Source organism: Raphanus sativus, chromosome 2 (assembly GCF_000801105.2).
Source record: "Raphanus sativus cultivar WK10039 chromosome 2, ASM80110v3, whole genome shotgun sequence".
Taxonomy (NCBI): domain Eukaryota; kingdom Viridiplantae; phylum Streptophyta; class Magnoliopsida; order Brassicales; family Brassicaceae; genus Raphanus; species Raphanus sativus.
Window position 1 is genome coordinate 12,931,705 of NC_079512.1, and position 26,692 is coordinate 12,958,396.

The 26,692-nt window shown below is 42.0% G+C and overlaps 2 protein-coding genes across 2 annotated transcripts; both read left to right on the top strand.

Moving 5' to 3' along the window:
* The first annotated feature begins 9,868 nt into the window (after nucleotides 1-9,868).
* Nucleotides 9,869-10,830, top strand: LOC108831254 (protein CURVATURE THYLAKOID 1A, chloroplastic-like). The gene is made up of 5 exons (XM_018604814.2): nucleotides 9,869-10,019; nucleotides 10,147-10,253; nucleotides 10,351-10,458; nucleotides 10,549-10,620; nucleotides 10,707-10,830. The coding sequence occupies exons 1-5, from the start codon at nucleotides 9,869-9,871 to the stop codon at nucleotides 10,770-10,772; spliced, it is 504 nt and encodes a 167-aa protein (XP_018460316.1). The 3' UTR covers nucleotides 10,773-10,830.
* A 12,892-nt stretch (nucleotides 10,831-23,722) lies between these two features.
* On the top strand, nucleotides 23,723-24,824 carry LOC108833551 (uncharacterized). Its single transcript, XM_018606959.1, has 3 exons — nucleotides 23,723-23,941; nucleotides 24,206-24,584; nucleotides 24,679-24,824. The coding sequence occupies exons 1-3, from the start codon at nucleotides 23,723-23,725 to the stop codon at nucleotides 24,822-24,824; spliced, it is 744 nt and encodes a 247-aa protein (XP_018462461.1).
* Nucleotides 24,825-26,692: the final 1,868 nt, after the last annotated feature.

The following is a 26,692-nucleotide window of genomic DNA, read 5'->3' on the forward strand; positions in this document are numbered from 1 at the left end:
AACCTAACTTTCAGTACAACAAATACCAGCCTAGGCAAAACACACCTCCTAGTTTTGGGAACAACAACAATCAGTCCACTCAAGCTCAAGGAAACTCTTCTCAAGCTACATATCCTGATTCAAGTATGGAGTCAATGTTCAAGCAGATAATGGATGCTCAGTCTAGATTAGCAAAGGACATTGGTCATGAGTTCCAAACCGTGCACTCCAAGATTGATACTAGCTATACCGAGCTGAATAACAAGTTCCTACTACTTGCCTCTCGCTTCAACGCTTTGGAGAGTCAGGTCGCCTCTATGCCATCATCTTCCAAGAGCCCAATGGATCACTACTAGGGAAACCAGATAAGAATCCCAAGGAGTCTTGCAATGTTGTCATCTCTACTACTTCTTCAAAGATTGAGCTGAGTGATCATGAAAAAGAGGTGGATGAGATTGAAAGACTTTTGCATGAAACAGAGATTGTAGCAACAGCTGAAGCACATATGGTGGATAAGGTTATGGAAAGGGTTCAGGTGCAAGTTGAAAGGAAAGTTGAAGCAACAAATCTGCAGAGAGCTGAGCCTAGGGCTGAGAAACAAGTTGAGAGGAGAGCTGACAACAAGAAAGAGGTTAAGCTAGAAGAAGCCACTGAGGTTGAGCTGTCACCATATGAGGTCCCACTCCCATTTCCACAAAGGGTCCTCACAAAAGCTCAGAATAAGGTTATCTCCAAGTTCAGGAAGGACCTAAGTGATGTTGGCGTCAACCTTCCAGAGATCTCGGGTATGCGTGAGGCTCATGTCCAAATGCTGCTCATCCAGGACATTCTCACTCACAAAGAAGAAGTAGCAGAGCTCCTGAACATCTCTACACTACAGCTTGACCCACCAATCCCTCCATAGTCTCTTCCTAAGCTTGGACACCAAGGGATGTTCACATTACCTTGCTCCCTTGGTCAGCTCACTCTTAAAGATGCTCTTGTTGATTCTGGTGCCAGTGTGAATGTGATCTCAATGGAGATGGTGAAGAGTATAGGGATTGCGAGTATGGAACCAGACAAGTATTCACTACAGTTTGGGGATTCATCTTCTACAACCCCACTTGGTATCATTAAAGACTTCCCTTTGAAGATTGGAGCATGCACCATTCCCATTGACCTCACCGTCCTTAACATGGCGACTGGGAAGAGAGTTCCTTTGGTCTTGGGTACACCTTTCCTCACAACAGTTGGAGCTTGCATTGACTTTCCCAACAAGAAGGTCACTCTTATGAATGTGAACAAAGCTGTCTCCTGCCCATTACAACCTCCATTGGATGCTGGCTATTGTGGGACAATCACTTTTGGACAAGAAGCTTATAAGAAGCCCCAAGATGAAGTTGTTGTTTGTGAGACAAAAGGTCTCAATGGAGAGACTTCTAAAGAGTTGTGTGTTGAGCACTTGGAAAGTGCTAAAAAGGAGGGGATGAGTGGAACCTCAAAGGCCACTCATGGCAAGAAGAAGATGCTGCAAGAACCTCATCCTCCACCTCTTGATATGCTCCCACACACTCTCACTCTCCATCCAATGAAGCTCAAGGATGGTGTCATTGAGTACAAGCTCAGGTGTAAGGGCAAGTCAAGGCCATTCTCAAATGCAAGAGCCATCCTCAACCCTCAGCTCCAAGATGATCCAATCAAGCTTCAAGAACTCCTCTCTCAGGTCCTCACCATCACTCTTGAAGGTGGGAAGGACCCTCCCTCTCACTAGCCAAAAGAAGGAAAGTCAAGCTAGATACTTAAAACAAGCTCACTTGGGAGGAAGTCCCATGACTATCCCTGTACATATGTCTTTTGGATTTTCAATTTCAAAGGAAATTGACCAGACTCTACTCCTTAGACACCAATTCCTCTTCACACGCTCCATAGAGGTACTCCTTCACCTTTCCTTGTATATACCATTTTCATTTGCATTTAGACTTTGTTTTGGTCATCTCTCTCCACTTTTCACACAGAGACGGTGTGAATTAAGTGTGGGGGAGGTGCAAGTTGCTGATAATCTGTTTTATGTCATAAGCATCCATTTGTAGATAATTATCGCATAGAAAATCCATAAAAACTTAATTTTTTTGAAAAATACAAAAAGAATCATGTAGTTGCATTAGCATTCTTAAGATTGAGTCTAGAAGCATGCATATAGGTTGCATTCATGCATAAGGGGATGATTTTACCTTGTAAAGATACTCATGCTAAGTTCTCATTTTGGCAACCTTTGTAATCATGACGACTAGATTGAGCATTCTCTTGATAGCTTGTAGACTTTGTGCCTTGAATTCTCTTCTTGAAACTGATTGGACTGTTTAAAACTCTCTATTTGAAGATTGCTCATGTCTTATTTAAACTTGATGTCTCTTGCTTATGGTCCTTTGTGTGCTGAGTCATGGCTTATACACACTTGAATTGTCCCATCCTTTTTGCCTATCTTTTTGACAATTTCAAGTGGTACTCCATACCTTAAGCCCAAGCTTTCTTTCAAGCCATCATTGATTGTTGAGTGAGGCCTCTTTAGAAAGCTTTGCATGTGCATAATGTTGAGAGCATTGGGAACGACAATGCTTAGTCTCTATTCTAGCTAGATTAGAAACGCTTTTGTTTAGCTTTTAGTATGGGGTGGTGAGTGTTGTAAAGCTTGATATTGGGAGTATGATTTGGTTATGAAAGAAAATATTAGACTTCTAAAACTCTAGAGTAAATTTTGTCTCAAGGGATAAGTGAAGTGTGATCTTTAGCTCTTGTATTGAATTTCTTGGCCCCCCAAAAAAAAAAAAAAAGAAGAAATCATATAAAAAAAAGGGGGCTAGCAAAGTTTAGAAAATAACTAAGAAGTGTTCAAAAGTGTAAAAATCCTTTGATTGACTTCATAAGAAAGAGTTCTAGTTGAGAAAATGTCTTAAGTTCTTTGGGAAATCTTTAGGTGAGTGAAGAGAGTTGGGTTTTGGCATTTGAAGTTTAAATTTGAGCTTGAATATATGTGGGAAAGGATAGGACAATGGAGATTGAACATTGTATGCATGAGTTGATTCCCTTTCTTAGATATATTATGTGCATTGCCAAAGCTACTTTGTTTTGAGAGTGAACCACCTTTAAAGATTGCTTTGAACTTCTTATTTCACCTTGAACTGAAACATTTTCTTACCAAACCAAATGACTTGGACCTTTTTGCCATCTGCAAGATTTTCTATTGAGTTTGCTTAATGATTGTTAGAGAGTTGTTGGATTTGGGTGTGTGGAATCATGATGATGAGTGTAGAGATCAAAAGAGTTGAATAGGCCTAGAGAAGTTAGAGAAGAATGGAAGTTTTGCTCTAGCTAGTTGTTATGATTATGCAAGGTTGTTAGGATGAGAGCTAAGAAGAGCATCTTTTGGTTATGAGTCCCCTCTTTCAAACCTCTCCTCATTAGTTCTTGAAAGTTTACTTGAGAACAAGTAAAGGACTAGTGTGGGGAGTTGATATCTTGCATATTTACATGTTTTTAGCCTTCATATCTTGTGCATTTTGATCATATAGCTTAGAGCTTAGTGTCTATAGGATCCATATTGCATACATATGTCCCTATCAGGTGTTGGAGCATACTATGAGATGATATGAAGTGTTTGAGAGCTTAAAAATCCAAAGGAGATGAAGAATGATGTTCAACTAAGCAACTACTCTTTTAGACACGACTGGACCGGACAGACCAGACCGCCATCACCAACACAGGCGTGAAGGGCAAGACCGGACTGCCTCGACCGGGATGGTGAAGCCGGGCGTGTGGGCGAGGACCGGACTGCGTGAACCGCCATGACGAACCCGGGCGTGGATGATGAGACCGGAGTGCATGGACCGGAATGCACAACCCGGGCGTGAGGCAGCTTGGGTGAGAGAGTGGTCGAGGCTTGTTTTCTCAAACCGGTCCGGTTCGACCCAATTCGACCTTGGGTCATTTTAAACACTATTTTGAAGTTCTAATTACCCTTATCCAAGGGGCACTCTAGTCTTTTATCCTATGTATCTCTCTTTACCCTAAACCTAAGTATAAATACTTTGTAATCTCCATTTTGGAGAGATTATCTTATTTTTCTCTTAAGAATCACAAAACCTCTTTTGGGTGAAAGTTCTTCCATTTTGTTCTTGTGTTCTTAAGTGTTTATAATTTTATTTCTTGCTTTCTTAAACATGATTAAGCTTGGAAACCTCATGGGTTCAAGAGTAATCATGGTGATTAGTGACGAATCCACTTTTGGATTCATGGGTTAGGGAGATTAAGGGTGATTAGGCTTGATCTAGGGTGTTTAGGTGTAGATCCTTCTTAATCCTTGCTAGTAGAGTGTTTTTAATGCTTCTTTAGAGCTGGCCTCTCTAAAGTTGAGTTCTAGATATTTCCCACCCACAAGGTGTTCGATGAAATGTCTGAACCAACTCTCCTAAGCTTTTAACATACTCTACCAAAGAGATTTGTTGTTAAAGGTGTTAAGATGGCTATTAGACTTGTCATTAATGATTGCTTCCTAAACATTCAACCAAAGATATTTGATGCTTGAGTTTTGGAAGTGAATGAGCATTCATCTAGAGATAGAGTTTGTTTACTCTTGTGTCTAGGTCTAAGGTAGATAGATTGATTGAAAGCTGACACCTTTAGATTAAGTTTGATCACCCAATGTCTAAATCCCTTATCCCATGAGTTCTTCTTCTCATAATCAAAGAAAGTTTCTATCTTTATTGCTTTTTAGTATTGTTCTTATCATAAAAACCATTCACTCAATCATTAGACTTAGATTAAGTATAGACTTGTATTCTCTTTGCTTTAAAATGAACTAGGAATGGATTGACATCTGAAGTACTACTTTGATTTGCATAATTGGACCCTTGAAAAGTCCTCTTATCAAAGCTCAGCGATTGCATCACGGGTGATTTCTGCTTCAGTTTGAACAGGGGCGCGACGAGGTCTTGTCATGATGAACGAAAAAAAAATTTCGAGGAGCATAGCAAAGCTCTGATACCAACCTGGCGCAGCGTATCAACGGTAACTCAGCTCAAATCTAAAGATTTAGGTTAAATCTTTAGAGACCTGACTTCTTGAATCGAAGAACTTAATCAAATTCGAAACAAGGCTCTCGTATTGATGACATAATCGAATCAATGCAAGGCTTTAGAGAAAACTCTAGTTTATTATCTTTCAAAAGCTGAGTTTTAAAAACAATACTAAGACGCCTTTATATAGGCTAGAGAGTCGGTCACAAACGACTAATCCCTTTAGGTTTAAGAAACACAAGAAAAGGAAATATAACATAACTTGAAAGAAAAGGAAATCTAAGTAAATAGGAAGTTTTAAAATGATTGCTTGGCGGTAAAGAAACTATGTTGCTGCATCAACATCGGACTACAATGAAGTAATAGAAACCATTAAATCACCTCTGCATTGGCCCCGGTACAGAGACCTGTTACAACAAGTGATGAAGCTAAAAGAGAAGTTTGCGGTACGATGGTATCTTTTGAGGGAGAAAAAGTTTCAACCATAATGGGATTGCCCGTGACATAGCGAGGAGTGTTCTGCGAGATGGAAGATCCCAATCTTACCTAGCCCTGGGAGGTCCCTCTTGGCTCCATGATCGACTTGCAAGAGAAAAGAATAGAAGCAATGTTTGATTCTTATTTAGAGTGTTATTGCTTTAATTTTCATTTTATCTACCGTGTCCTAGAAGGCATTACCTTTGTATTGGGTTTTCAACTCTCTTGATCAATATCAATCCAGACGTTAAAAAATAGAATAATTAAATGATACATAATAAAATTAATATTCCAATGTATTACTCTTTTCTGAATAAAATAACTTCTTAACTAAAATGAATTTAACTTTATATACTATTTTGAAACAAAAATAGAGAAATGAAACAAAATTGATTTGCTATCCCTTTAGAGAATGGTAAACAGAACAGGTTTGGAAAATTTTACGCACATGAAAATTTTCTACAGAAAAGGACCATAGACTACTACGTCCCCTTGTCTCTAGTCCATTTTCTTAGATAATATAACTAAAGCTATCTATCATCACCAATCAAGTGGTTGCAGATCTAAAAAGGGCGGGAACAAAGGAATCAACCATAAACTACTACGTCTCCTTGTCAAACTCAGGAATCTTTTTTTGCTTTGGAATGTAGAGAGCTACAAATCTAAGAAAGCGGCTAGTTGACTTTCCTTCCACTACAAGTAGACTACTTGCAGTAGTATATGAGTGATATGTTGAGTAAACTGTTACCACTAAAGCTTTCTCCGGCTGTAGTTTCTCATACTCATCGTTCAGTTGGCCAAGTTTTGATCGGATTAGCTATATAGCAAATGGGATTTCAAATTCATTTCTAACCAAACCTTCCTTACCACTTACCATGTTAATAATGATATTTGATATTTACATTTCTACCCCAAAAAGTATATGGCGAAGAAGAACTCTACCATCGCTCGATTTTAGTGGGGTTTGTTGTATAACTATATTTGTTTTAGCACAATGTTTACTAACTTAAATTGATAATGATAAGATTAGTATTTTAAGGTTCCTTGTTTTTGAATTCCTTTTTATGTTCATATTTTTCTCGTATTATCCTCATAAGTCGTGATGATTATCGTAAAACAAGATCAACAGTTTTTTTTTTTTGCATCAAAAGGCTATTCTATTACTAAAACTTGAGGTACTCTGGGTAACCATACCAGAATAAAACAACCAAAGTAGCATAACGATCTATGAAAGGTACGAGCATTTCTAGCTAATGAGTCAGCTATCACATTTTCAGTTCTTGGTACGTAGCATATTTTGAAGTCCGAATAGCACATCTTGATCGTTTGGATCATCTCCAATTCAGTTGAGAAGCTTGGCCAAGCTTGCGGTTCCGTTAGCATTGCAATCAGGTCTTTGCAGTCTGTTCCAAATCTCTGGCAGTTTGAATGTTGCAGCATTGTTTCCATTGTCCATTTCAGAGCTTCCAATTCCGAGTGTAGAGCTGACTCCCTTCTCCTCAAGTTCCTCGTCCCATCAACTGGATCTTCCCCCTGCTATCTTTCAAAACCCATCCAAGTCCACTGAATTGATCTGTAGAGGTCCATGAACCATCTATCATGCATATATCACCCAAGCTTAGGACTTGAGGCTCTTGAATAACTTGAAGCGTATTCATATTCTCCCTAGCATTATGCCAAGCTTGGCATTCGCTCTCTGCATGCCTAACTAGCTCACCTGGATCCCTGTCTATTCCCCTGAATAACTTATCATTGCGAGCTTTTCATATATACCAGATAATCAATGGGTATAAATCCCTATCATCTTCTGACTCTAGAATGCTATTTTTCCTCCAGAACAGATAATCCATATTATTGTATATGCTCGTAGAAGGAAAAATTTGAGGGCTGGATGGTGTTGATGACAGCGCCCATGTTTGAAGAGCTGGTGGACATTCAAAGATTGCATGGGTAGCAGTCTCTTCTGACTCTCCACATCTTGGACAGTAGTTGTCACATCTCATGTTTCTTCGTACTAGATTTCTTGTTACCGGTACCTGTCCTGTGATCAGTTGCCATAAAAGATGGCGAACCTTTTGTGGAGCACTCACCTTCCAAGCAAAGGCTTGGAGCTTAGTAATACTGGGTTCCAGAACTTGTCTTTCCTCTGCGTCCTTCAGAATTTTTGTAGCTACCCAATATCCAGATTTTACTGTGTATTGTCCATTTTTGGTATAATTCCAGCAAAACGTATATGGTCGGTGAGTTGGGCTTATGGCCATACTCTGAATGCTTGGTATGTCCTCATGATGAACATACTGTTCAAGCATTTAGAGATCCCACTCTTTCGTCTGGAAATTAATGAGGCTACTAGCTGTCATTCCCGGGCGTACCACTGGAGCACTAGCACGAGCCGGTCGCGCTGGCACTGATGGGATCCATGGATCCTGCCATACTTTAATCTCATACCCCGAATGTACTTTGTTCCTGATCCCCAACAACAGTAGTTTCTTTGCTGCGATGATACTTGTCCACACATACGATGGGGAGTCGACAGAGCAAATTCGCAAAGGCGAACTCAACCTATAATATTTACCTCTTAGTACCCTTGCCACTAGTGAGTCTGGAAACTGAACAAGCCGCCATAACTGTTTAGCTAGAAGAGCTAGATTAAACTCATGGATCATGTGAAATCCAATTCCACCTTCTTCTCTAGGTTTGCACATCTTATTCCATGTAGCCCAGTGTATCCCTTTCTTTGGCGGATTTGAACTCCACCAGAATTGTGCAATGGCATTAACGAGGTTCTCACAAATTTCTAGAGGGAGTAAGAAACTAGACATCACATAAGTCGGTAGAGCAAGTAGGATAGACTTGATTAGCACTTCCTTTCCACCCTTCGATAACCATCTGCCAGTCCATCCATTCACTATGTTTAATAGCTTCTCCTTAAGGAATGCAAATAACTTACATTTAGACCCACTGATATCATCTGGTATTCCTAAGTAGGATCCCATTCCTCCTTCATTTTGTATGCCTAGTATATCTTTAAGATGTTGACGATCACTTCCTGGTATCTTCTTGCCAAAGAGACAAGATCAACGGTTTGAATAATCGTTTTTTTCTATGTGCATCATTTTTCTATGTTTTCTTTTCTCACCTAGACTAGCATAGAGAAGAGGCGACAAAAGCGTTCGATTATATAAGATGATGGGTTTTATAATGGGTCCATATTATAAATGGGCCTTAAAACTTGCATCCTATAAACACCCCACTGAGTTGGATATCTAAAGATAAGAGCAGCAACCAATAAGACCACGAGGAACGTCCACGTGTTGGTATACAAAATTTTGTCTAGTCAAAAAGGCAGCTGAAAAGAGAGAATCGAGTGTGGAGAACATAAAGGAGAAGAAGAGGAATAGATTATCTGGTGTGCGCTACAATGGCGATTGTAATGATGCAGGGAGAGCTATTGCTATGTGATTACTGGTGGATGAGCTTGAGTTGACACATTCAAATAAAAAAGGGAGAGATTGAAGAAGATTGTTCTTTTGAGCATCATGCTTGATGTAACGAGAAGCTGTTGGAGATTTCCCATGGATCCTTAAACTCAGACAACAAGGGAGAGATTGTTGAGTTGTGTTGACTGAGTTTGTATGAAGCTGTGAGACGCAACATAAGTAGCTGTGACAAGATGATGTCTAGAAGGTGCTGAACGTGGAAAACAAAGTTGCTGCAGTGGTGAAGCTTTGGTTCGTGCACCTGTGTTACACATGGAGAGTGGTGTGTGACACACGCTTCGGAGAAGAAAAATGAAATATCAAGATGCGATGATGTGGGATATTTCCATATGCAATGGATGATTATTAAAGGAAAAGAGTCACGTGGGTTTCAAGACATTAGAAGATCTATGTGGACTTAGGTACAACGAAAAGCCTAACTAATAAGATGAGATTAGTGGGCTTGAGAAGATTAGGGTTTACTCGTTGGAGTATAAAGCGACGAAGGCGGTGACATGAGCAGTCACGCGTCTAGGGTTTATTGAAGATGCACATGGATGTGTGTGACGTCGTCCTACCAGCCGAGAGATCTGGTAGTTTTGTTATAGAGAATTATACTCGTCAAGAAGACAAGGAGTAGTAATTGCTCTCATCATTGTAATTCTAGCTAAGAGTGGTCAGCACGGGTGTGTGCTGGTACCATATGACAATTGTTGTTGCTATCTTTTCTAGTGAATGAGTTCTGAACTTGGTCCCGGGGATGTAGGAAACGAACCTCGTTAACAAATTTCTATGTGTCTTTTCTTTATGCACTAACATACTTGCGATCTAAGATATTTGCATACGGATATATAGACTAGCCATGAATCTGTTCTTACAGCGATGACAGTAGCAGCTTCTTCCTCTGTGGCAGTGATGATTCCATGTGTCACCTCCGTCTCTAACCGCTTCTCCGCCGTTCCTTACCTTACTCCGCTGCCTCCTCGCTCTTTTGGCCGATCCTCTCTCACTGTTCCGCTGAACCTAGTTTCAGGTTCGATATAGTGGTTTAAATTCGGTTTATAATCTTGGTTTAAATACATCTTGTACGGATGGTGTCGAAATGATTTGATTTCATGAATCTAAACCAACAGCATTGCATTCTCCGGTTTAAATTGCAGGTAATGGTTTGCAGAAGGTTGAATTGATGAAGATGAGAGCTTCTTCATCAGATGAGACCTCAACGTCAATTGACACCAACGAACTCTTCACAGACTTGAAGGAAAAAGTAAGAACCCATTGCCTGTTTGTTTGTGATCGAAACAAAAACGAAACAGACGTTGGATTGGCTCTGTGTTTTGTTTTGATTTTGGGTTGCGGTGCAGTGGGATGGTCTTGAGAACAAGTCGACTGTAATAATATATGGAGGAGGAGCCATTCTGGCTGTTTGGTTATCTTCCATTGTTGTTCGTGCCATCAATTCTGTTCCTCTGGTAACAACAATACAATCTTTTAACCTTTTAAAAATCAGAGTAAGTGTAATCGGTTCGACTCCATTGATGTTTGTGCTGTTTTGAGTGTAGCTTCCGAAAGTTATGGAACTTGTTGGTCTCGGGTACACAGGATGGTTCGTTTACAGATACCTTCTTTTCAAGGTAACAGAACTGCGTAATCTATTAAAAAAAAAGGCATCAATGATATCTGACATGAATCAAAATTTCACTGTTCATCTTTCTTTCAGTCAAGCAGAAAGGAATTGGCTGAGGATGTTGATTCCTTGAAGAAGAAGATCGCAGGGACCGAATAGATTCTTCTTTAAAAAATAATAATAATATAAACCAGCTTTATTTCTTTCTGGGGTTTCCTGCAATGTGATTATTATATAATTTCTCTGTTTCAACCATGTATCTTTTTGCAGTCTGAATATATTATCGTAGGTCAGTGTGTAACATCCCTATCCCGGGGTCCTTTATAAAAATACTAAGTCTTCCAAAGATCATTCAAAAACCCTTTATTAAAACTCAAGATCGTCTTTCTAATAAGTAGAACTCAACACCAAGATAGATTATTCAATAACATAAGAAAAACTCGAATGAAAATGGTTCTGAAAACAAATGAAACTTGAAACAACTTGCACCATACGGACTCCTACTCCTGCTCTCTCCCAACCATACCTGAAAAGAAGGAGGAGTGAGTACAGAATACTCAGTGAGGGCAGGCTCCAGGAGCCCACGAACTCATTCAAGCCCAATAACATTCAACACATTCATAAGTTATACGATCAGGCACGACAAAAGCAAACTGACTCCAATCAACCTAGACATAGGACCTATAGCCGTTTACGGACGTCCCACCTCGTGCCGGCCTAACCTGGAAGGGGCGCCCGCTCTCGGAAAAACCATCCCCCTCTCCAGCTTCCTAAAGGCTACCCGGATTGCAGCACGTTGGCCACCTTGCACTGTCTGCCCCCCGGCCATTCATAGCCTGACCCAGCCACCTTTTTGGCTTGACTCGATCCTAAGGCGCCACTACACTTGCTTATTTATATCCCGCCCTCGCGCGGTTCCTTTCACATCACACCCTAGACTCTAGACGCCCACCCGTTCTCGGTGGTCCAAGCAGGACTACAGACAAGATTCAATGACAACTACACTTTCACGACCTCATACTCATACTTCACTTCTCATCTTACTCATCAACTTTCACTTTACACAAGTCTCAACTTATCATCATCCTAGACACTTTCAGTTCAGTTCATCGTCGCCCTAGTAGGACTAGGGCTCCATCATTCACGCATAACACACATCACATTAGAACCATCGATCTATCACCAGGCACATCATTCATACACATAAGATCTAGATCACATCACCAAGGACTATGTCTACAGTTACTCAACAAGAGATAAGTTCACATCCCAGTCCTCACCTTAGTTTCTTGGAGCGGTAGATCTGGATCTAGGAAGAAAGGAGAAGAGATGGTCACCACTCCGGATCTGATCCATACAGATTCACAAGAGGAGAGAGGGTTTAGGTTTAGATCTGGTCATACCCAATGACTTAGAAGGTTAGGGATTTAGATTACCTTAAGGTTCAGATCTGAGAAGGTTACAAGAAAAGGAATCAAGGAGGCGACGACTGGGGGCTCGGGATCGACGGCTCGGGCTGCGCGTGGGGCGGTCGGCGAGCGGCGTGCGGACGACGGCGGTCGGCTGGTCGTCGGCGGTGAGAGGCGGCGGCGAGGTTCTGGTCGGGCAGGGCTTCGCTTGCTGTCTCTCTTGTGGTGAAACCCTAGGTGTGCTGCTCCTTTTATAAGGAATGGGGGAGCTTTGGGGTAGGGTTTCACTCACTTGGGCCTGCAGCTCTTGGGTTTCATTTTGGGCCGGGCCCGGGATGTTACAACTCTCCCCCACTAGAAATGAATTCGTTCCCGAATTCTGGGTCTCGTTCCAGTTCCTCTCAAGATCCTCAAACATCCCGGGGTGGCTATTCCGCAGTTGCGATTCAGGTTCCCACACATCTTCATAGATTCCGTCCCTTTCCCAACGTACTAGCACCATTCTTGCCTTTTTCCCGCGGCTACTAACTTCCTTTCTATCCATGATCTTTACCGGTTCACTAACCAATGTCAGATTACGCTGAGCGTCCGCAGGTGGATGTGGTAGAATGAGCTCTGGTTCTCTTACTAATCTCCGGAGTACCGATACGTGAAATACGTCGTGGAAGTCTGACAATGCTGCTGGTAAGGCGAGTCGGTACGCGACCGAGCTGATCCTTTCCGTGATCGCGTACGGACCCATGTACCTAGGCCTCAGTTTCTTCAACTTCCGGTTTGGGTCACTTCCTCGAAAGGTCCTCATCTTCAAATACACCTCATCTCCCACTGAAAATTCTAAATTCTTTCTATGCTTGTCGGCATAACTCTTCTGGCGGTCATGGGCTTCTTTCAACTTCTCCTTGAGAAATTCCACTTGTTCCCTTGCCTCTTGGACTAACTCGGGTGTCATGTCGAGTGTCTCCCCCACTTCGGTCCAACATAAGGGGGTGCGGCATGGTCGACCGTACAGCGCTTCATAGGGAGACATTCTAATGCTCGAGTGATAGCTGTTATTATAGGAGAACTCCGCCCAAGGTAGGTGTTCGCCCCATTTACCTCCCCATTCCAGGACACTCGACCGGAGGAGATCCTCTAATGTCCTTATGGTCCTTTCGGACTGTCCGTCTGTCTGGGGGTGATATGCAGTACTTAGATGGACTTTAGTTCCCAACGCCTTTTGGAAGGCTTGCCAAAAGTTGGAGGTGAACTTCGGGTCTCGGTCAGATACTATACTGACTGGTACCCCATGCAACCTTACGATCGAGCTCAAGTACTCCCGTGCCAAATCTTCGGTCTTATCAGTGGTCCTGATAGGTAGGAAGTGGGCTGATTTGGTCAGGCGGTCGACGATAACCCATACTGCATCCTTGTTTCCTGTCGTCCTCGGTAACCCTGTGACAAAATCCATCGTCACCATGTCCCATTTCCATTGTGGTAAGGGTAGTTCTTGTAGTAGACCTCCGGGGACCCCACGTTCAGCTTTCACTAGTTGGCAAGTCCGACACCGGGAAACCCACTCACCCACGTCTCTCTTCATCCCTTCCCAATGGTAGTATTGTTTCAGGTCGTGGTACATTTTCGTCATTCCCGGGTGAATAGAAAGTCGCGACTGGTGGGCATGAGCTAACACTTCCTCCTTCAGCTCCTTTCCGTTGGGCACACATACTCGACCTCTAAACAAGATGGTCCCATTGCTGGCAGTGCGATATCCGACTACCTCTTTATCAACCAATTCTTGAAGTGCGAGGTCGGACTCCTGGGCGCTACGAATGCGTCTAAGTAAGTCGGCTTGTTCCACAGCCTCTAGCCCGGCACTGTTCTCGTCTACTGACGTCGCCCGTAGACACAGCTGTGCTAGGGTCACGGCTAGCTCCCGTGTTTCCTTAGCGGCGGATACATCGGCTTTTCTTCGGCTCAGGGCGTCCGCCACCAGGTTGGCTTTTCCGGGGTGGTAATCAATATTCAGATCGTAATCCGCCAGTAGCTCCATCCATCTGCGCTGGCGCAAGTTTAGATCTCCCTGGGTGAAGACATACTTCAGGCTCTTGTGGTCGGTGTAGATTTGTACTTTCTCTCCGTAGAGATATGATCCCCAGATTTTTAGGGCAAAAACTACGGCTGCCAGTTCTAGGTCATGCGTCGGGTAGTTAGCCTCGTGTTTCCGTAGTTGCCTGGACGCGTATGCAATGACCCGTCCTTCTTGCATGAGTACACATCCCAGCCCCACTCCAGATGCATCGGTATAGACGGTGAAAGGTATTCCGGGTTTGGGTAAGACCAGTACCGGAGCCTTAGTCAGGGCTTCCTTTAGTTGTTTAAATCCCCCTTCGCATGCTTCCGACCATGCAAATTTTTCCTCCTTGCTCGTCAACCGGGTGAGGGGTCTTGCTGTAGCTGCGAATCCATCGACGAATTTACGGTAATACCCTGCCAGGCCCGGGAAACTACGTATCTCAGTTGCGTTGCACGGTGTCGGCCATTTCATGATTGCTTCTATCTTTTCCGGGTCGACCTCTACACCAGCTTCGGAGATCACGTGTCCAAGGAAGCCGATCTTCCGCTGCCAGAAACTGCACTTGCTGAGTTTCGCATACAGCCTATGCTCCCTTAACTTATCCAACACCATTGACAAATGCCGCTCATGTTCGTCTCTGCTCTTGGAGTAAACTAAGATATCGTCAATGAAGACAATCACACACCGGTCGAGGTATTCCCGAAAGATGTCGTTCATCAGTCCCATGAAGGCTGCCGGTGCGTTAGTCAGACCGAAGGGCATTACCACGAACTCATAGTGCCCATACCGGGTACGGAACGCCGTCTTGCTAATGTCTTCCTGGTGGATGGGGATTTGATGGTACCCTGACGCGAGGTCGATCTTTGAGAACCAAGTGGCTCCTCCCAGCTGGTCCAAAAGTTCGTCTGTGCGGGGAAGGGGGTACTTGTTCTTAACGGTCACTTTGTTCAACCCCCGATAGTCTATGCAGAGGCGCATACTCCCGTCCTTCTTCTTTACGAACAGCACCGGTGCACCCCACGGTGAGCTGCTCGGTCTTATGAATCCCTTCTCTACTAGGTCTCCCAACTGCTTCTTGAGTTCCGCCATTTCTGCGGGTGCCAACCGGTAAGGCGCCTTGGAGACCGGGGCAGTCCCGGGCTCTAGTTCAATCGTGAAAGCATTGCTCCGGTGTGGGGGAGGTCCGCGTAATGGTTCAAACACATCCGTATATTCCGCAGCAATGGGGATACCTCCCAATTCTGGTGCCTCCGTCTCCCCCACCATTTCTATGGTGGCTAGAAAGGCTTCACCCCCTTTTCTAATTGCTTCTTCCGCTTGTACCAACGAGATAACCGACACTCCAGTCCTGGTCTTCATCCCTCGATACACAATCTGCCTCCCGTCTAGCGGAATACGAACACATGTCTTGGCGCAATCTATTATAGCTCCGTGCTGAGCTAACCAGTCCATTCCTAGTATCACCTCGTACCGTCCGAGCTCCAACTCCAGCAAGTCCACGGGTAGGTTTACGCCTGCGAGGATCACTGGTACTTCTTCGTACTTCCCTTTCGTTGATAACTTCTCCTTCCCTGCAGTTTCGACCCCCGCAACCTTGGTGTTGTAGCTCCCCTTAAAAGCCCATTCGCGAGTAAGGTTGGGGCTCACAAAACTATGGGTTGCCCCGGTGTCGAAGAGAGTGAACGCCGTCACTCCCCCGACCGCGACGGATCCTACATAATACTAACGCTAAGCTATGCAACCTCAGTTCTAAACTCACTTAAATGCAACGAATATTCGGTAATAGAGCATACCCGCGATTGGTTCGGGACCCTTAGGGGCCTCAGCCACATAAGCACGTGGCCTTCCAGCTGGTTCTCTTTGCTGCTGCGGTGGTGCTCCTCCTACATTCCCTCCTAGTTGCACTCGGCAGTCTCGGGCAATGTGTCCATCCTGGTTGCAACGGTAGCATCGGATTCTGTCCGGTCGCACCCGTCTTTCGTTCGGGAAATCTCGGAAAGCATGCCCGGGTTGCCCGCAGTTGTAGCACGCGCCCACCCGGCACTCTCCAGAGTGGTTCCGACCACACCTCCGACACTGAGGCTTTGCCGGGGCGGCTTCCCCGGCTGGGGTTGCGTCACGGGTCCGTTTGACTCCCCGGTTCTGATAGGTTTGGTTCTGCTTCCGCTCCTCTTCTAACCCTGCTTCCTGCTCAGCAGCCTTCTCAATCAGCTCGTGAACATTGCGGTAGTCTCGCACATTGCAACTGTTCCTTAACTCGATCCTCATCCCTTTGAGGAACCGTCGAACCAGCTCTCGGTCGCTCAAGTAATGACCTGCAAACCTCCGGAGTCTGTGAAATTCATCCCCGTACTCCCTTACGTTCCGGGAGCCCTGCCGGATATCCTGGAACTTACTTTCCATCTGGTCCATGGCCTCCAAAGGAAAGTACTTCCCGTTAAACTCTTCCAGAAAGTCGTCATACGTCAAGCGGATCCCATTCGAGCTGTCGACTACCCCTTCCCACCAAACCAGGGCGTCATCCTTAAGGTGGTGGACTGCCAGATCCCTGCGAAACTCAGGCGGGCATCGGGCAGAGAGAAAGTTCCTCTCGAGTTGCCTCCTCCAGTTATCGGCAACGATGGCATCTGCCTTACCGCTGAAGAACTCCATCTGCATATTTCTCATATGCCTCATCATGTCCCAATACGTGGGTCCTTGGGCAGGTACCACCGCAGGAGCTGCCGGCGGCGGTGGTGGGGGCGGTATCGGGTTCGGGTCCACGGCTGGTGGTATCGGGTTCGGGTTCACGGCTGGCGGTATCGGAACGGCCCCGGCTCCAGCTGCGGCTGCACCGTTGGGGAGCTGACCCCCGTAGGCTTCTCGGTACCTCCGCAGCTCCTCTAGGATCGCTGCGTTCACCACATTTGGCTCCGGTGCGGGGTTCCCGTTTCCTGGTGCACCCACATTCTGACTTTCGGCTTCACTGGAGGCTTGGGACGCGGAGCGGGTGGCCCGTCTTGCGGCTCGCTGGGCGGTTCCTGCTGCTGGCGTGGCTCTCGTGTTCTTAGGAGGCATCCTGTGACAAACGAAGCGGGTATTAGGTCCAATTTGATCAAACCGGTGTACATACTAGGGAGCAGGGAGTTTCGGTCCGAGTGGTGCTTCCACTTCCGTTACTTAAACTTTAAAAGCTCTTTTGCAATATTTGAAAACTCTTTAAAACCCGAATGTAAAAAGGACTGTTTTCATACCCGCACGGGACGGCACCGGCGGGTTTAACCCCCGCTCTGATACCAATTGTAACATCCCTATCCCGGGGTCCTTTATAAAAATACTAAGTCTTCCAAAGATCATTCAACAACCCTTTATTAAAACTCAAGATCGTCTTTCTAATAAGTAGAACTCAACACCAAGACAGATTATTCAATAACATAAGAAAAACTCGAATGAAAATGGTTCTGAAAACAAATGAAACTTGAAACAACTTGCACCATACGGACTCCTACTCCTGCTCTCTCCCAGCCATACCTGAAAAGAAGGAGGGGTGAGTACAGAATACTTAGTGAGGGCAGGCTCCAGGAGCCCACGAACTCACTCAAGCCCAATAACATTCAACACATTCATAAGTTATACGATCAGGCACGACAAAAGCAAACTGACTCCAATCAACCTAGACATAGGACCTATAGCCGTTTACGGACGTCCCACCTCGTGCCGGCCTAACCTGGAAGGGGCGCCCGCTCTCGGAAAAACCATCCCCCTCTCCAGCTTCCTAAAGGCTACCCGGATTGCAGCACGTTGGCCACCTTGCACTGTCTGCCCCCCGGCCATTCATAGCCTGACCCAGCCACCTTTTTGGCTTGACTCGATCCTAAGGCGCCACTACACTTGCTTATTTATATCCCGCCCTCGCGCGGTTCCTTTCACATCACACCCTAGACTCTAGACGCCCACCCGTTCTCGGTGGTCCAAGCAGGACTACAGACAAGATTCAATGACAACTACACTTTCACGACCTCATACTCATACTTCACTTCTCATCTTACTCATCAACTTTCACTTTACACAAGTCTCAACTTATCATCATCCTAGACACTTTCAGTTCAGTTCATCGTCGCCCTAGTAGGACTAGGGCTCCATCATTCACGCATAACACACATCACATTAGAACCATCGATCTATCACCAGGCACATCATTCATACACATAAGATCTAGATCACATCACCAAGGACTATGTCTACAGTTACTCAACAAGAGATAAGTTCACATCCCAGTCCTCACCTTAGTTTCTTGGAGCGGTAGATCTGGATCTAGGAAGAAAGGAGAAGAGATGGTCACCACTCCGGATCTGATCCATACAGATTCACAAGAGGAGAGAGGGTTTAGGTTTAGATCTGGTCATACCCAATGACTTAGAAGGTTAGGGATTTAGATTACCTTAAGGTTCAGATCTGAGAAGGTTACAAGAAAAGGAATCAAGGAGGCGACGACTGGGGGCTCGGGATCGACGGCTCGGGCTGCGCGTGGGGCGGTCGGCGAGCGGCGTGCGGACGACGGCGGTCGGCTGGTCGTCGGCGGCGAGAGGCGGCGGCGAGGTTCTGGTCGGGCAGGGCTTCGCTTGCTGTCTCTCTTGTGGTGAAACCCTAGGTGTGCTGCTCCTTTTATAAGGAATGGGGGAGCTTTGGGGTAGGGTTTCACTCACTTGGGCCTGCAGCTCTTGGGTTTCATTTTGGGCCGGGCCCGGGATGTTACACACTGGCTTTCAAAGCTTATTTAGCTTCAGGAGAGGCATATACTTCAAAATTGACTCCGATTCAAAAGGCGAAGATGATCAAAACATGTATTAAAAGACATCATCATAAGCAAGTATATATATCATGGTTTCTTCAGACGCACGCAACCTAAGTACTTGCTGTTAACAAAGTCGAAAAGATACGGATGGAGAGGTCGGCTCCGAGATGAACGTCATTGATGAACTAGGGACAGTCATTAGCAATGATGAAACCATTCCATGGTGTTTTTGTTTCACTAGTATAGTTTTAAGACCGTATTTTATAGTATCATTTATTAAAATTCTTTCTGTTGCGAAAAATTAATATCACACAACAAGAATGATATATGATTTCTCTTATTGAAAAAAAAATGATTTCTCTTATTGAGAAAAAGATGATTTCTCTTTTTGTTCTTACTGAAAGGGATAAGGCTTAATTTGGTAACCACAATTAAAGAAAAAAATGATGATGAATTGTTCATTCCTTAAGTTTTATACCATTCATGTTGAATTTCTTTTCATATTATAGAATTATGGGATCCACTTTATTCCTCTCATTTCCTTATTTCCTTATGAATGAGAAAAAATATGAAACAAAAATTTCTTCTCTAATTTCTATAAAGAATGAAATGGACACAACTTCATATATTTCTGACTTTTTCACTTCTTCGGTTGAATATTCGTTCTGAAGATACAGTTTGCAGAGGTGTTCTGTATCAGTTCGTGAAGTACTACAGGAGGTAGTACAGGCGTGTTTCATGAAAATGAAATTGAATGGGAGATCGAGTTTTGTGATGTGCGTGGACTTGATGAGCTTGGAAAAGGAAAAATGATATGTGTTTGAAGACATATTGACATTTTCCAAAAAGAAAAAAAGGAGTTTGAGTGAAGATGAAGTTTTCTATTAAGATAAATGGAAAGTTACCTTATGTGTATTGGAAAGACTTGGAGAGCAAGTGGAAGACTTGGAGAGAGTGAGTTAAAGACGTAGAAAACAAGTTTTAGTCTGCTATATAAGGACATACATGCCTTATGAGAAAGCCAGATCTTGTATAGAAGAGTGAGAAGGATCTCATTGTATATTGGTGTTATCTGCTTGGTGTCGAAACAGTGTCTGAAGTAGTTTCTGATGGAATCTGATGTGGATTCTGTTTGGTGGCGTTGGAGTTGATGCTTTGTGTGGTGGAGTTGGCCATCGTGTGTAGCTCATGGTGAGCGTGTGGTGCGTTGGGGATGACGTGCTCTTGGTGTCACTGGTGTGCGTTGGGTGATGACGTACTTAGTGAAGTACTTCCGAGAAGTGAAAGATTGAAACCTAGATTCAGAGGAAGTTTAGCAACGGCGGTTTCATTGAAGAGATCTAGAAAAGGACGTGTCAGGAGGGTTGTGCGTGATGTATGCGTTAGCAAATAATGATGTATTTGCATTCTTGTTCTAGGTTACTCCTGAGAAAAGAGTGGTAAAAACAAGTGTGTGTGTTGTACTATATAACAATTGTAGGTTGCTACTTATTCTAGGTCAATGAAATCTAGACGAGATCCCAGGAATGTAGGAAACAAACCCCGTTAACAAACTTTATGTGCCATTTACTTTCTGCACTAGTTTTTTCGCCTCATTTGCACTAACACGTTCATCCTTTTATTTATTTTTACATTCAGTTCAAAAGTCACCAATTGAAATTGAAAGCCTAAGAGTTCACAAACGAAATGAATTGAACAATTCAGTAGAGCTGCACGTGGAGAAAATATGTGGTTTAAAAAAATCAAAATAACACCTGAAGCATGGAGAGATTCCGGCCGTCCCGTCGTGTCTTTCCTTAGAGAATCTCTAACAGTCTTTTATCTTTTTATTTTTGGAAGGTTTTTGCACTCCAACAGATTTTCATTTTCTCAAATTTTAAGAGGGTGAATAATACATCTTCAAATTTGAAGGTGCACTATTTACCTTCTTAAAACACTATTTACTTTTCATTTTACTTCCTACAACTATATATGTTTCACAATACTATAAATAACTTTTATATATAATATTTTAGTACTTATAGTTATATTTTATTAAATGTATTTAGATTAAAAAATTTTTTTAATATTTTTTGTACTATTTATAGGTATATTTGACTACATATTATTTTATTTTCTCTAAATACTTTATTTTGATATGTTTCAAATAATATGTTTTATTAGCTTTTAAAAGTTTTATAATTATAGATAAATATTATTAATTTTAAAGACCGGAGCGTAAATTATTAATTCTTTATAAAATAAATTTGAGGGTGATTGTTGGAGAACCATCCTTTCATCTTTTATTTTAGGGTGGACCCATGAAAATTGAGAGGGCTTGTTGGAGATGTTCTTAGCTGAAACATATCTGACGATTTCTTCAAGAAACATCACATAAATCCTCTGCCGTCTCATAAGATCTCACGTGATTTTTTTTCTGCCAGATTTTTAATTGCGTTCCAGTCTCTAAGAGCACCATTATCAATAGGTTCTCACCATTAGTATCTCACGAATATCAACACAAAATAAAGTAAATGAGTATCTCAAATGTTTAGATACCTGTCAAAAGTATCTCAAATGAGATATTTTAAGACTTTTGACGGGTATCTAAACATTTGAGATACTCATTTACTTTATTTTGTATTGATATTCGTGAGATACTAATGGTGAGAACCTACTGATAATGGTGCTCTAAGAGGAGAGAGCAGAGGAGAAGACGACGTCCGACGTCCGTACTGCCGTCTGAGAAATTTACCAATCTGGCTAACGGAACTTCTTTCGAACTACATCTGTCTCCAACGAAACTAACCGCAGATCTGGACTTTTTCTTGAATCTTTTACTACCAGCGATTCTCAGCCGCTTTTTCTTGAGCGGACTTGAAGAAATCAGTGGGCGGAGGAAGTTACTGACGAGGAAGCAATCAGATGATCCCTCAGGCAACCAACATCATAAATATCGATAGAAACGCCAGAAGTTTTTTAGAGAGGAACTCCGAAGTAACCTGGAAAACAAAATCTTTCAAGTTCCAAATTGGATTCTCAATGCCGATCTGATCAGTCCGAGTCCAGAACTTGTTGGAAGAATCAACACAGACGGATGTTCGCCGGATCTTTCCCGTAAGTCCTTGCACAAAGATGAGTTTGATCTCTATAACGTGTGATTGCTCGCTCAGTGTTTCCAACTTCCATCTTCTCCTTTTCTTTTTCCTTTAAGTTCACCGACTAAGAATTAAAGCCGTCGAGAAAGAGTGAATGATTGAGACTTATTGAATGAAACAAATCGTATAACCTATAAAAAGAGCAATTTTTAATATGTTATGCATTTCCGGTGGTGGTTTTACATATTTTTCGATTACTTTCTCCCAATGATTTCCGATTTTCATTCTATTTAGGTTATCTTTATTTGTCGGATTAAGACAAATCAATGGGTAATAAACAAGCAAGAAAGTACCCTGAGAACATGACAAACTCTAAGAAGGATCTTGTTAGTAACGGCAAGAGTTGTGCCTACAGTAAATTAAAAAAAAACATTCGCTTCAGTGCCCGATTAGTACAAGAGCATCTCCAACCCCACTCTATTTTTCACTCTAAAATAGAGTTTAGAGTAAGAAATGCTCCAATGGTACTCTATTTCTCACTCTATAATAGAGTGAAAAATAGGTTTACTCCAAATATATTGTAAGTTGTTTTTTTTTTTTGTTCATCACTCTATTTTTTACTTTAAAATAAAGGACCATTGGAATAAACTTCATCTCTATTATAGAGTCGCTCTATTTTAAAGTAAAAAAATAGAATGAACCCTTGCCCTAAAATTTAAAATAATTTATATTTTAGTAATTTAGACCTATTTTAAAAACTCTTACACTGGAGTTTGATTAACTCACCTTCTGAATTCATCTATTTTTTTCTTATACAATATAATTATAGCATTTTTCATAATAAACTTATTCTTTTACAGTTTTAGATTTATGTATTTGGTGAAGATGATGTATCGTGTTAAAAAATTGTTTTTATCATAGTTGTAAATAAAATTCTTGTTAAAACTTTCCTTAGGTCCCTAAAAATCCTTTGCACAGCACTGGTAACGCCCAGCTCTTCATTACAGACCATGTATCCCCCTATACCCGGGTATTGGAGGCACTGAGTCCATATTCTTGACAATATACATTTTCTTCTAAGTTTCACTGTAAGCAAACCTTCATAAAAGTCCATAAATTGCAAAGAGTTAGGTATACTATGAGGTAAAGGTCTCAAACATAGTTATGAGACTGTGCGTTTTACCTGCAATTAAATTATGGCATCACAGAACGACCAAAAGGATTCCTCGGTATTTGTCCATTCGAACCCAAAAGTACAAGACATCCCCGTTTTCGTATAGCATTAAGTAATGCGTTCTCAGCAATATTGGATAAAAATTCCTGTTTTTTTTGTCTACATAGCAAGTGTTATAAGTACTGGACATGGCATTTTATTATAGAAATCTTGTTTGAAATTGCCAAAAAAAAAGCTCCAAAATCACCAAGAGCGTTGAAAAGCGTAAGAACTTGATAATTCATCGGTAGCATCCGCCCTAGACTCTTACTTAACACCTTGGCATCAAAAACTTGGTAATTCATATTTTATCTCAGTCACAACTTTTTCAGCAATTGAATGATTCTCATCTTCATACTTCTCATTAAGCAATTGCGCCGTGTGAATCAATAGAAGCAACAGAAACTGTAGCTACATCATCACTGGATGCTGTGAAGGAGGAGGAAAGGGCGTATGAAAGAAGGTTACAAGTTGTTAGCTTAGAAGAGGATTTTCTCAAACAGAGATCAAAGCTCCATTGGTCAGATTTAGGAGACCAGAACAACAAAGCTTTTCATAACTCCGAACTCGTCAAGCCCAAAACATGATTAGTGAAGTCAAATGTCCAGATAGGAAGAAAGCTGAGACACATGAGAATATTAAGGACGAAGCAGTGAGGTTTTTCTCAGCATTCCTAAACAATAAACCAGATAATTATGTTGGTGCTACTGAGGCTGAATTCGGTAACCTGATCAAGTTCAGATGCACAATAGAAGAAAGTGGTACTTTAACTAAGGAGGTTTCAGCGGAGGAGATAAAATCGGTACTGTTTGCGACGCCATCAAACAAATCTCCTGGATCTGATGGTTTCCCATGTGATATCTTCAAGACCACTTGGCCGATCATATCATGAATTCACGATTGTTTTCCAGTCAGTATTTCGGATGGGGTTTTTACCTAAAAGAATAAATCCTAAAGTTATTGCGCTCATTCCAAAGAAGACTGAAGCAACATAGATGAAAGATTACCGGCCTATTGATGGCTGCAATGTAGTGTATAAAGTGGTGTCTAAAATTCTTGCCAATAGGCTCAAGGTGCTTTTCCACGAATAAATGAGAATCAATCAGCATTCATCAAAGGGAGACTATTGATGGAAAATGTTCTCTTGGAAACTGAGCTGATTAAGGATTATCACAAAACTGATATCAGTCCGAGATGTGCTATGAAAATTGACATTTCGAAAGCTTTCGACTCTGTACAATGGGATTTTGTTCTCAAAATTTTAGAAGTCACGGAATTCCCACCTGCTTTCATTCACTGGATCAGATTATGTAGACTATCACCTGAGTATAAGTCTTCCTTCTCAATGCATGTCAATGGGGAGTTAGCAGGGTACTTTCAGAGTGGACGGGGATTGCGTCAAGGATTCTCTCTCACCATATCTGTTTGTGATTTGTATGAAAGTTGTATCATTAAAACTCAAGAAAGCAGTGGTGGATCAGAAATTTCAGTATCACTCTAGGTGCAAGTCTCTGTGCTTTATTCATTTGTGTTTCGCAGATGACATGATGGTCTTTGTAGAAGTTACAAAACAATCCATTGAGGGTGTCATTTCAGTCTTCGACGAGTTCACTACTTGGTCTGGTCTGAGTATAAGCCTTGAGAAATCGACAGTATATATCGCCGGTGTTCCTGAGCATGTTTGAAATTCTATTCTAGAAAACTTTCCTTTTGAAGAGGGTAAGCTCCGTGTAAGATACATGGGTCTCCCACTGATGGCGAAGAGGATTGTAGATACTAAAATCTACACTAAGTATTTTGTAGTGTTTGAGATATGAAACATGGGAGAATAAGGATATAGGAAACAATATCCTTAGAACACAACGATTTAAACAGATTCCAGTTGACGAAAATGGACTTTTATTGATTTATGAAGGTTGAACACGATAAAGAGATGTGATCGAGAACTACAATTGAGATCCGACTAAGAAAAGATCTAAGGCGAGCTCGATGAGGTCGAAATGTATTGCGAGTTCTCTCTCTAGGGTTTTTCACGTGTCTCTCTCTCTTGACTTGGTTTCCTTCTTATAGTGATTCGACTCCTGGATCTTTTTAGCTACTTCTGTGAACTTCGAGACTTCCTGCATACTTTCTGAGCTCGCTGAGACCGAGTTATAGAGATGTCAAATGGTCCGTCCATAGTCCAATTGGGCTTGTCCAATTGGACCATTTCAATTATCGGCAATATTGGGTGATTTACATTAGACAATGGTCCAAACAAATGCCCATGACCAACAGAGACCATGTCCAATGGACATGGACACCCATTAATATTTATCAACTATTTTTATTTCTTTTAAATTTTGAAAATACATTTTCTCTTCAAAATTACAAAATTATTTTTTCTCGCCCAAACTATAAAACTATATTTTCTGCCAGAATCGTAAAATTACGTTTTCCACCAAATAAAAATTATATTTTCCTACCAAAATCGAGAAATTACGTTTTCCTGCCAAAATAGAGAAATCACGTTTTCCCTCTAAAATCGAGAAATCACATTTTCCCGCCAAAACCGAGATATCACGTTTTTCCGCCAAAATCATAAAGTCACGTTTTCCCACAAAAATCGAAAAATCACGTTTTACCGCCAAAATCGGGAAATCACATTTTTGCGCCAAAACCGTGAAATCACGTTTCCAAGACAAAACTGAAAATCATGTTTTCCGCAAAAATCAAAAAATCTTGTTTTCTTACCAAAACCGAGAAATCGCGTTTTCCCGCCAAAATTGAGAAACCGTGTTTTTCTGCCAAAACTGAAAATCAGGTTTTCCCACCAAAACCGAGAAATCACATTTTCTCGTCAAAACCGTGAAATCATGTTTTTCCACCAAAACTGAAAATACGTTTTCTCCCAAAAATCGAAAATCATGTTTTCCTGTCAAAATCGAGAAATCACATTTGCCCGCCAAAACCGAGAAATCATGTTTTTCTGAAAAATTGAGAAATCATGTTTTTCTGAAAAATCAAGAAATCATGTTTTCTTTTCAAAACTGAGAAATCACATTTTCCCGCCAAAACCGAGAAATCTTGTTTTCTCCCCAAAACCGAGAAATCACGTTTTTCTGCCAAAACCGAGAAATCACATTTTCCGCCAAAACCGAGAAATCACGTTTTCCCGCCAAAACCGGAAAATCTCGTTTTCCGCTATAACCGTGAAATCTTCTCACCAAAACTGAAAATTACGTTTTCCCGCAAAAATCGGAAAATCACGTTTTTCCGCCCATCTGAATTCTTCCCTGGAACCATTTCTCCCTCCATGGAATCCCATGAAAAATATTTGGATTTATAGATAATAATACTAATTAAAATCCACGTGTTAGATTTGTAATTGAAGAAAGCTTATTTTGATTTGTAAATCACAGTAGATTTTGACCCGTCCTTGAAAGGGTGGGTATTATTTTCACTTTTATGAAATATATTATTTGTTTGTAATTATTGAATGTATTTATCTTAGTAAAATCTTCTTTATAATAAGTTCGACATATAGAGTCTCTCTGGTAAACTATGTGTTTTT

Coding starts and splice junctions, on each gene's coding strand:
- LOC108833551 (XM_018606959.1), top strand. CDS start 23,723: ATGATTAGTGAAGTCAAATGTCCAGATAGGAAGAAAGCTGAGACACAT. Junction 23,942..24,205: donor CAGCGGAGGAGATAAAATCG/GTACTGTTTGCG, acceptor TCTTGCCAATAG/GCTCAAGGTGCTTTTCCACG. Junction 24,585..24,678: donor TTGTGATTTGTATGAAAGTT/GTATCATTAAAA, acceptor TGTGTTTCGCAG/ATGACATGATGGTCTTTGTA.
- LOC108831254 (XM_018604814.2), top strand. CDS start 9,869: ATGACAGTAGCAGCTTCTTCCTCTGTGGCAGTGATGATTCCATGTGTC. Junction 10,020..10,146: donor TCCGCTGAACCTAGTTTCAG/GTTCGATATAGT, acceptor TTTAAATTGCAG/GTAATGGTTTGCAGAAGGTT. Junction 10,254..10,350: donor TCACAGACTTGAAGGAAAAA/GTAAGAACCCAT, acceptor GTTGCGGTGCAG/TGGGATGGTCTTGAGAACAA.